Source organism: Ammodytes marinus (genome assembly GCF_949987685.1).
Source record: "Ammodytes marinus genome assembly, chromosome: 12".
NCBI lineage: Eukaryota > Metazoa > Chordata > Actinopteri > Uranoscopiformes > Ammodytidae > Ammodytes > Ammodytes marinus.
Window position 1 is genome coordinate 5,342,585 of NC_137216.1, and position 11,421 is coordinate 5,354,005.

At 40.8% G+C, this 11,421-nt stretch overlaps 1 protein-coding gene across 1 annotated transcript in view; it reads right to left on the minus strand.

The window, feature by feature from the left end:
• The window catches only part of LOC307258448 (polycystin-1-like protein 2), a gene marked incomplete at both ends in the record, with an annotated part of 57,539 nt that extends 56,715 nt beyond the window's left edge, over window positions 1-824 (minus strand). Inside the window, one exon of the mRNA XM_080037977.1 lies at window positions 506-824. Within this exon, the coding sequence (XP_079894103.1) occupies window positions 506-824 (319 nt within the window). The remainder of the gene's footprint in view (window positions 1-505) is intronic.
• Window positions 825-11,421: the final 10,597 nt, after the last annotated feature.

Below are 11,421 nucleotides of genomic sequence, written 5' to 3' on the forward strand. Positions count from 1 at the left end.
AATAAACTTGCCTTGCCTTGCCTTGCCTTGGTCTTACTCTAGTCTAAACCATGACAGGTAATCATTGTTCAGCAATATTTTGACATTTCCTTTTACTTCTTCAGTTTCAGATAGGGGGGAAATTCCTTTTAATAGATAAGTGGGTAGTTTTGTCTGCCATGGGACACATTAGTCACTGAGTGAACACCTTTGTTGTAACTAAAGATGAAACAAAAGGTACAGACAATGTTTCACTTCCTTCTAAATTGTGTGTCGTGTGTACAGTCATTTCTAACTGCACTGTTGGAAAGAAAAGACTTTATAACATTTAAATGGCTGTAATTATTGAACAGAGGAAAATGAGAATAGGATCAGTATTGACGGCTTCCTTTTATTGAGACATGGAACAAAAACTGAGAATAAATTAGACACCATTTTCCCCAAATGTACCAGAATTTACTAGACTTTTATTCTTAATCACCAATGTCATGCATTAGTCTGCATCACACGTTTCATGCCTTCTTACCTTCGACAGTTGGAGAACGTTGTGGATTTGGGGAGGCAGACGGTGCTATTCCAAGCCACACATCCTTCTTGGGGTCCAAGTGTCCCTGAAGGAAAATTTGAGTTTCTTCATCTGGGATGAAGGCAAGATGTCCACCACGCTGCTCACAATGAGCCTGGGCACCTAAAAAAGTACGCTGGAGACCCACAAACTCATAGCACGAGCCTCCAAAAGCCTTCTGATGTTCTGGACAGGAAACAGTTAGATTCCTCCTGTCTCCAGCTTGGGACAGAGACCAGAGTGTCATGAGGATCAACAGGAGCACAGTTGTCTGGCACATCTTTTCTGTTTCCACTTGAAAAAACTAAATTGTAGTCTCATCACTCTCTTCAACGTCTTGGTGATGTCTACTGTGTCACACTGCTGACATCCTGCTCTTAAATGGATTGGACATAAAGCCTCTCGTACACACGCCTTGTTCTGGGTTCTGTGGAACATTGTTTACCTAACCGCCATGCTCATGGGCCATGCTCAATGGGTTTGTACACCAACACAGACAGCTGAGAGTATAGCTTCAACTAGATGGCAAGATAGCTTGACATTAGGGTGTATTTACATTATTTAAAGAAAAAAGGATTATTTGAATTAGATTGTTTTTTAATCTAACATAATAAATAATTGAACACTGTTTTGTTTTGTTTTGAAATAAGGATAAATCAACATAGAAAAAAGGCATCTCAATTCCACAACCGAACCAAAGGCAGTCTTCTGTAGGATAAGACATTAAAAACAAACTCACACTTTATCATCTTTTAAATGACATGTCATTTAGGTTGGTAGAGACCAAACATAAGGTTTAAAGAAAAGTGTATACTGGACGGCAACATGGTCACCAAAGAAAGACTCCAAATACGTGCAAATGTTGCTCTGTTTCTGCTGGATGTGGAAATGAGAAACTGCTTGCTAAGAAGTTCAACCCTATCAACATAAACATCCCAGTTCTCATAAGAACACAATTCATTTAACATTATATGGTACAATTGCACAAAATGTCCCATCCGGTAAAACCTTTCTGTCAAGTAACATGTGTGTAATGTTTGGTCATGAAACAAACACACAACACTTCACAACAAAGCCTAAAATAACTTTAAGAATCTGCTCTGTGATGCAGTCATGTCAGTTCTACTAAGACAAATCCACAGGGGGTTGTCATCTAAAACGAGTGGTTTCTCATGTGTTAAGCTATATTGTGTCATTTGTAGCACTTAAAGCAGTGATGCATCAGTGTGATTCTACCATTGATTGCATGGGTGAGTCTGAACGCAATCACGTGGCAAATGATGCTTTGCAATCTTTAGCCATTTACAATGTTGTTGTTGCTTGCGGATCCTGAGAGGTGAAATAATAACAAGGAGAGTTATAATAAGAATGAACTCTAATTCTGTAGGTAAACCTACGTATAGTTACAAGGTGTATAAAATGCTATGCCCCAGCCCCACAAAAACACACTAATATGAAAATGGGATTAACTAGTAAACTTAAATTGTGTACTTAAATAAATTGCCAGGAAGTTACTGCTCCTAGTGTGGATCACAGTATCTAATGAGTCTCTCAATCTCTGATTAACGGAATTCTCCACATCCGACATATCAATATCTTACATATCATCCGGAATTTTTTTTTTCCAACTTGTGGGGTTTGACATATGTTCCTTTGTTATCTTTGCTTCCTCATCAAATTATCTCATGTCTTTCCATGCAGCTTGCTTGTCATCCGACTCCGAGTTCATCTTGCTGTATAATTATGTCTGAGTGTACTGTGCAGGGGCAAAAAGAGATGTTATTGACAATGTCTCTATTTGTGCATTTAATATCAATTTTCCAGTACTTAAAGGGATAGTTCAGTATATATTTAGTGGGGTTGGGTGAGGTGCTTATAGCCTGTAAACCGTATGGAGATGGCTGTCAGCACAGTCTTTATAACGAGTTTGGGTGTTTATTTTTGCGCCAGTGGAGTGCAGTGTATCACTCCGCCAGTCAGCTGTTTGAATCTAAGCTACCACAGCTTATTCAAGAGAAACACACACAAAGGAGTGCATTTGCGCTGATCACCATCTCTAAGGTAACAGATTAACAATGCATAGGTATCTACAACCCCACTTAAAAAAGAATAACTATCCCTTTAATGGCTATTCAGCAACTGAAGCCTTGTACTAACAGTTGTGTTTGTTCATTGTGATTCCGTATTATGTGGGATAAAAAGAAATGCATTTAAATCAGGCTGGGCCTTGAGTAAACAGCAGCAACCACAGGCACCATGCAACCACTGTGCTTTTAAAAAAAAGGCTTTTTACCCTATTAAAGAAAATAACTGTCTGTTGTTATCAGAACATGAAAACAGACTGGTTCGCTAAGTGCTTTACTGTTTTGACTGACGACAGAGAGAATAATACGCCCACGTCTTTAAGCCCTCTGTCTTCTCTATTTTCAGTTGGTGTTGTTAATATTGCATTTTGCTTTGTCTTTATATATTAAAGGCTGGTTCCAAGAAGCTGGTAAGTAAAAAAATTTAATTAAATAATAATCTCCACCGCAGAACCTAGTTCCCGGAACTAGGAATCTTTGCAGGAACCATGCGTGTTTCCACTGCAGGAACAAGGGTCCAATCCGTAGTTCCCGGAAGTATGATGAGCCCAGAAAAAGATCCTGCTCTGGGGTTACTTTACCATGGTTCATTAACCTTTGAGGCGGGGCTGCAGTACTGAAGAATTCTTACAGGTCGAGCAGCCACTCTGCTAAAATAGAGAAATAATCTGTTGATTCTGATAAACTGATTCTGTCATAAAATGATGTGCAGTGCAGGTACTTTTAGCCAACTGCTTCTCCATACGTAATCGACCTGATATGCATAACTTCCCCAGGACTTCAGAAACACACACAGCCATTGTGGCCTAGGAACTAAAGGTTCCTGCTCGAGGAGTTCCTGGAACTCAAAGTTTCTGGTAGTTTTTGTGTAAACGCCCACGCACGCAAGCGTAAGCAAGTTTTTAATGCTTCAATCCTATTTTTTTGACGATGTGTGAGTAAACGCCAGGTTGATGGCCAATCGAAACGGAATACATATATGTAATCTAAATTTTGCAACCTAGTATTCATTATTTCAGACCTCATCAGTTTGCGGCGAACGTTCAACATGTTCGGGTTTGATCATTGTAATTCAAACTTTTATCATATTTTTATGTTATTTTCTGACCAACTGATGGCATGTTTTCTCCTTTATTGCCAGGAAAACTGCTATCAGCACAGAAAGTTTGGCTGCTGCCTTGTTGTTCTACGCTTTAAAATGCGTTGAAAAAAATGGGACTGGTAGGGACAGTCGCTTCAGTGGTGCGTTAACGTGCGCAAATTAAATTAATTTGATTACAATGGAAGAATTGTCCAACACTAAAACAGTGTAAGTCTTTAAAGTCTTTAGAGGTTTATGAAAACTGAAAAGTCTCAGTGATTTCAAATGCATTGGCAAGCCTCAAAGCAAAACAAGCCAGAAATGAGAAGAAAAACAAAACAAATCACAGCAAAAGAGCAAACTCATTTGATGCAATACGATTCCAAACGTCTCTGTGTGTAATGCTAAACTAAGTGTGGATGCAGTCTTCTTGGGCTGTGCTATTCATCCTCCCCCTCACACCATCATAGCTGATTCCTTTCTTTTATGTTTTCTGAAATAATGATCTAGATCAGGGCCGGCGGTAGCCAGGGGCCAGGGTGGGCCGTGCCCACCCAATCAAAAAATTTTTTATTTTTTATTTTTTGGTGGAAGTCCAGACCCACTATCGGACAGACCTGTTCATTTGCTGTCCAAGAAAATGTCAAATAAAATTCAGACAATTGATTAATACTAAAGAATATACCATGACAATGCATTGCTTCTAATTGTATTATTGGGTGGGCAGGATAGCCTGCCTCCAAGTTACCCACCCGCTTATAGTGGTCACTGGTCAGCAGAGCTGGCCCGAGGCATAAGCGAAATGAACGGTTGCTTTTTTTATTTTTTTATTTTTAGTTTGTGTGTTTGATATCAACATCATATTATATAAATGTAAATTATCATACAATAAAAGGAATACAATGTTTTGGTAGATAGTTAATAGCTTAATAATTGAATCAGTTCATCTGGGAGGTAATCCGAGGTTAAATGATCACGTCAAATTCAAGTCCATGGCATGCACAGTGTGTATTGAGTTTATTTAAAAATATTTGAAAATGGGGCTGCCCTCTGTTGCCCATGCACTGTGTATAGTCTATAGCCTATTTCAGCCTCGTCTGTGGAAAAAAAGATAACTGGACAACAGAGTTATTCTTCTTCGTTCCTCTCACTGCATTTAAATGAATTCATTATATTACAGAAAAATATGTCCCGTAAAAGAAAAAGAGCACCAAGCCCAATCCAGAGGACCCTGCATAATATTTTATTTCAAATTTATATTTCTATGGAAAATCCATGTGTCTTTCTTCAATAGCTTCTAATTCATCCGACCCAGTGTCTCCAAATCATTTGTTCACACAAAAATTCCTTAGATTTAGCCTCTTAGGGTGTATTCACACACGCCGTGTTTAGTTCAGTTGAAACGAACTCAGATGCACTTCCGCCTTTGTGCGCATCTTTCAGACAGGTGTGAATACAGCAATCGCACTCGGGGGCGGACCAAACAAACGCTCCGAGACCCAGCTGAAGAGGTGGTCTCGATGCGCTTCAAAACGCACTCTGCTGCAGTTCGTTTGTGGTGTGAATTTGGCCGGACTCGATCCGACCCAATTGCAGGAAGCACTGTGCCTTTTCTTTTTTAATAAATCGCTGTCAGCTTCACATTATAGGAAAGTGTTGTTGTCGCCATTGTTAGGAAGATTAGTTGTGGTTTGACCGGGAGCCCCGAGCGAATATATTACATTTGATAGACAGGACGCATAAACATGCTGATGTGTTCAGCGACCAGATGAAGGAGAGGGGAGCGTCTCCCGCACAGTGACAACAGGTTCACGCTGCGCTTTGTATGAAGTGCGTGTTTTTATTTTGCATCCCATGTTACGGGACCGTCAATACTATCCCTGTGTCAGTTTGGAGCTGAGCCGCGCTGAACTCACACCCAGCTGACACACGGCTAAATCAGCTGTGTGTCAGCTTGAGCCTATTCCTCGCGAGCCGCGCGTCCAGCAGCAAAAATACAGTAAATATTATGTTTCACATTATGTTTCACATCGTAGGCTACAAGCCACACATTGACACAGGCCTACATATTATAACCATATGAAACAACAATAATTTTTTTTTAATAGTAACAATATTTTTTTTTTTTATTTATAGATGTAGGCCTATTTATTTATTATTTTTAACCCCATATCGTATCAGTTATATATTTTGCAGTTTTTACTTCGTTTTTCCTGCTTCTCTCCAAACCAGAATGTCTGTCCAATGAATGAATGACCTCAGATCACGTGTGGTTTTACTTCTTAATGCTGGTTCACTTGCAAAAGGGGCAATATGAAAGTGGACCACACCAAACAAAAAAAATCTAAACTCTATTTGGTCTGGACCAAAGCAAGTGAACTAGCGGACTTTCCCAGTGTGAATACACCCTTAATTTTCCTCTCAAAGTGCACCAGATTCATAGCCTGGAAATCCAGACCCTGATATCTTGAACGATAGAGGGTCTGGCCACGATCATTAGTAATTTCCAACTCAAGGGGCGGCTCCTACTCGTGCATTTCAAATGCCACTGCACGCAGTTGGATAGCACTACAACCAATCAGAGCGATGCACAAGGCGACGTAAGCCCCTTTCGTTTAGCGAACAGCTGTTAAACTGTTAAATTAAACGTTTGCCGTTGTCGGTCGGCAAAATGGAACATTCCACTTACTTGCTAATGAAAGATTTGAGTGCCGTCTTCCAAATCGTTAAGGGTCGAGGCCAAAGCAGTCTCAAACTCACACAACATATCCGCAGCCATATTTGATGTTTACTATCACGGCTTCGACGTCGCATGCACGTCACTGTAAATACAAAGGTTAAAGTAAACAGTTTTTTTTGCTCCAGGTTTTTATCCGTAGGGATGCTATCTCATTCCATTCATCATTGTTGCATTTTACTGAATAGAGCCTTTCTGAACCAGCCAACTGTGTGTTCTGAGACGTTCAAATCAAATAAGAAGAACATTGCCCACTGACAACTGTGAATGGATACCCAGAATGCAAGAAGAAATTAAAGCTAACACATTTTCTCAGAATGTATTCATATAATAAAGTGATTGTGTGTTCAATCAGTTTCCTGGTTTTGCTTTGATGTAATGCAAATGAGTGAAAAGATGGGAGGTACAACAGCAATTTGAAGAAAGGCGATAGATCTATTTCTATTTTTTTTTTTTCGATTTTATCATCACATGCAGTGAATGGTTGTGTTTGTGCCTGTGTAACAGACAGCCCCCTCTTTCTGTCTTTGCTGTGTTAAGGTAAAGCGGTCATGTGCTTCCAGGCCCAGCGATCCTGGAAAACTCCCAAGTCAAGGAAAAGTCCAAATAATGCATGTACTTGGGTAATGTGTGTAAAATGTATGAATACAACATTTGCAGGCCTGCACTTAACCAGAGTAGTGTTATGTTTTTTCAAGTAGAACTGCATGTCTGAATTGTAGTTCTAACATTCTATCATTGTCCCTTGAGGCTTGAGCTATTTTTTTCCTACATTAGTTTCTAACTTATGGTCAGGATGTCACTTAAATGCCCATACTCAATACATTTTAATTAACACATTTCTGTTTTGAATTTTCACTGAATGCTGATGGATAGGGTGTGTTAAGAAATTGGAGGAGTGTCATTGGCATTGACTTCTGCTCCTGTTGAGCTTAGTCTCTCAAAGAGAACAGTTCTCATTTTGCAGCGCTCTAGAGCCCATTATGAGGGAATTTGGAAGGCCATGCTCAAATCTACAGAATATTTAAGAACATCTTTTGTTAATTTTTGCAGACGTCTAGACACACTCTAATTCATGATACCCATACAGTCTATTCTCCAGTCGGGAACAGGGACTGGGACATTAGTTACACCTTTATGTATTGTCTTTGGATTGGCGATAAAAGAAAAAGACAAAACCTTTTGATAGAGCGTTCCATCTTACAGCTCCATGCACACATTTTGACATGTTGGAAAATACAAAGCTTGACCTTCCGTGCCTAGTTATGGTTGCTGAAATGCGATTGGACATTCACTGTTTTGAGTTGGGGAACAAGGGTATTCTGGGAAACCTTGGAGGTTAAATGATTACAACATGTATTACTGCCATCACACCTCAGGCTAACACCATACTTTGTCAAAGTATGCATATTTTATAGAGAAAAACCAACGTAAATGTTGCTGTTTTAATGTGCCAGAGTTAACGGAAAGCTAATTGTCAGCACTTGAATTGTCAAGGGTAGTTCAAAAACCTGATATTAACAATGAGTTAAATACTACTCTTATGGCCTTCAATGCTCTACTATGCCATTCAGGAATATATAATACACTAATAAATATACTTCAGAGAGAATATGAAGTGCATTAATCGCACTGCATTAGTGTTATATATTTGTGATCCTGTTATTTTATCAGTGTGACATCATTGCTCTCATAAATAGGAACATGAAATAAACACAGTTTCAGATTTTTGTAAATAGAAGCTTTTAGAGCTGTTCACCTCCCTCTCTCTGTAAATAAGATGTTCACCCCAATAATACAAAAACATCCGGAAAAATGTGAATCACACTCATCTCTAATCATCTCTTAAACTAGAAGGAAATACTAAAATAACTGCTTTAGAAATAGGTAGATAGCCTAGCCTGGCACCGCCCGCCCACCTACTTCCGCTCAATTTTCATTTCCCTTCAGTAGTCAGTCTGGGTCCGCGATATATTCGCAAGTTTCCTCTGACAGATTGTTACCGTTCCAATCAGCGAACCGAGAGAGTGGATGAGAACAATGACTTTGAGGTCGTGCGCCAGTTTCACTTGTATTCAGGACCCGGCGCGTGCCATAAGTCACGACCAAACGTTATGCGATTGGTTGGCAGATCCAGAGTGGCACTGGGCAGATCCAAAAGTTTTAAACTTCAACAGACACCCGCCTTTCAAGTGAGTTAAGGTTTGTCAATTGAGCGATTTCAGACCTTCTGTACAAATGAAATGAAGTAAGATGGTCTGGTAGGACCAGGCTATATACTGCCCTTACCGTTCATTTAATTATAAATGGACTGGATTTATACAGATCTTTTAGCTGAAGCCTCAGACTCAGTCATTTAAATTCATACACACACTCACACTATCTCTCTCTCTGGCCCAATCTAGATCCACCCCCTACACCTTAACCCTATCCACTATCCCTCCGTTTGCGCGTTCGCAGGGAGGGCCCGCCATATTGAGTGTCGTCCCAAACCATCGAGCCTCGAGTGTAAGTGGGTGATAAAGCCCTCGATCATCGAGTCTGCATCGACGTTGGCTCAGCCCTACGTTTGACACAGGTGTCCGCCAATCAATTATGTCCGGAATGGGGGAGCTAACTTACAAATGAGAGTTCCAGGGAGTTTGTTTCCCGAATTATAAATGAAACGTAGGTACTCTTACCTCAAACAGACATTTGATTGATTATTTTTATGCATAGCCCTAAATGACGGAACCGGAGGGTAGCCTATAATATCGGAATGAACATGTTGTTTTACACTTGTTGATTTGATTATGCCACTTGTCTACCGTTAGTGTATTTTCAAGGCGTGGAAAAAGATAAAACGAAGCAGATGAAGAAAATGCCCACAAGTTAATAAGGGACAGTGATTATTATTTCCTTAAATTGTTAGTAAGATTTGTGTTTCTGATACAGCCTATGAGGAGTAATAGCGGTGGTGACGTCAGTCAGCTGGAGCGCATGACTTTTCTTATTTATGACCACCCTTGCAGTGCATTATAATTTATGCACGCTAATTAACTGCCGCGATTTGCTGGTCGTAATGGCAGATCATGACAAGTGGAATACATGCTTTAGCAGACTATTGTTCTTTTCCCTGGTTTTGTATGCTGTGCATGTAAACTAAAAGGATAATTAAACAGCGGATCAAACACCCACCCGTTTTCTCCACTACAGACTGAGCTGGTAAAATTAAGAATATGCAGTTAGAAAATGTTTAACAACAAATAAATTATGCAGCCAAAAAAGCATGGGAGTGAGTTTGTTTTTATTCAATACTACATTTTACTCTTACATGCGTAGCCTATATATGAATGTAAAGAGTGTTTCAGGTCAAATATAAATGTGGTGGAATTCTATTTTAGGGTGAGAAATAAAGACAAACTAGTGTCTTCTTCCTGTTTCCGTCTGGCAAAGGCGAGGGCTTGCCAAAGCCGCACCGTTGTTATACCCTCGCCGCCCTTAATGATCGAGTGGCACTTCACAGCCGCGAGTGTGACTCCACAGCGAGTCACACTCGCTCACGGAGTGGGAGTGCCTAGGGAGTCATTTGGGATTGGGCCTCTCTCTCTCTCTCTCTCTCTCGCTCTCTCTCTCTCTCTCGCTCTCTCTCTCTCACACACACACACACACACACACACACTGACGGCTATGATTTTCCCAAGGACATTTCGGCTTCTGGTAGGAAATGGGGACTGAATCTCCAATTAGTCGACGATTATTGTAGAAGCATACCTAATGTTGACACTTTTTCTGTTCATCTATACTTAGATCTAGCCTGGTTCAACCAGACCATCGTACTTCATTTCATTTGTACAGAAGGTCTGGAACTGCTCTATTTGGCAAACGTTCACTCACTTGGAGGCGGGTGTCTGTTGAAGTTTAAAACTATTGGATCTGCCCAGTGCCACTCTGGATCAGCCAACCAATCGCACAACGTTTGGTCGTGTGACGTATGTCATGAGCCTGCTTCTGACGGTGCGTTCAGGGAACTCGGAAATTTCCGACTTCACTACATATTGTTGTCTATGGATCTACCGGTACCTGGCAACGGTAACGTGCTAGAGCCTAACGTTTAGTTATTTGGATGAGAAAGGTTTTAGGCGTCCATACTTTCGCAAGCAGATGCACTGGAACACAGACAGGTCGGAACTCGGAACTACCAAGTAGGAAATCTCCGAGTTCCGAGTACAAAGGAAAGCAGCATTCAACTGAAACTGGAGCGCGACTTCGACGTCATCGTTCTCAGCCACTTCCTCTGTTCGCTGATTGGACACTCAGAAATTTGTTGAAGCAAATTCCCACTAATAGGCCCCATCCCCAGACTGACTACTGAAGGGAAAATTTAATTTGGGCGGAAGTAGGTGGGCGGGCGGAGCCAGGCTAACTTAGATCCACAACAGCTTGTTCAGTTATTTAATATGATCAAATTACTAAGATTTATTATCGGGTCCGAGTTTACCAGATCTGTTTTCAGTGTACACACAGTACCGACAGGTAGCAGATTTTTAGGAGATATTCACTGATTTCGACAACATTTTATTCGTCAAAAAACATTCTCCATTAGGGATGAGCCCGAATCCGAATATGTATTCGGATAAGCACGGATAATGAGTTAGATACGGATACGGATAATTTCCGAATAGTCCCGTTATTATTCGGGGATTTTTTTTTTAATATTATGCGCCTAATTGACGCAGCGCGTTCCGCCTCAATGACACAACAGGTAGAATGACACTAACAGCTGTTCTGCGGTGGACATGAGAGGACCGGGCGCGTCCCGTGGCCCGCGGTCTCTCTCTTTTTATCCACTGATAAACGCAGCGCGTTCGCCCTTTCCCTTGAATAGAGGGTTCTACCGATCGCATTTGCTGCCGTTTTTATGTGAGTTTCCTCGGAACCCGGCCGCTGCCGTGGCGGAGAAGAGACGAACCGATGGAATATGTTGCACCCCGAG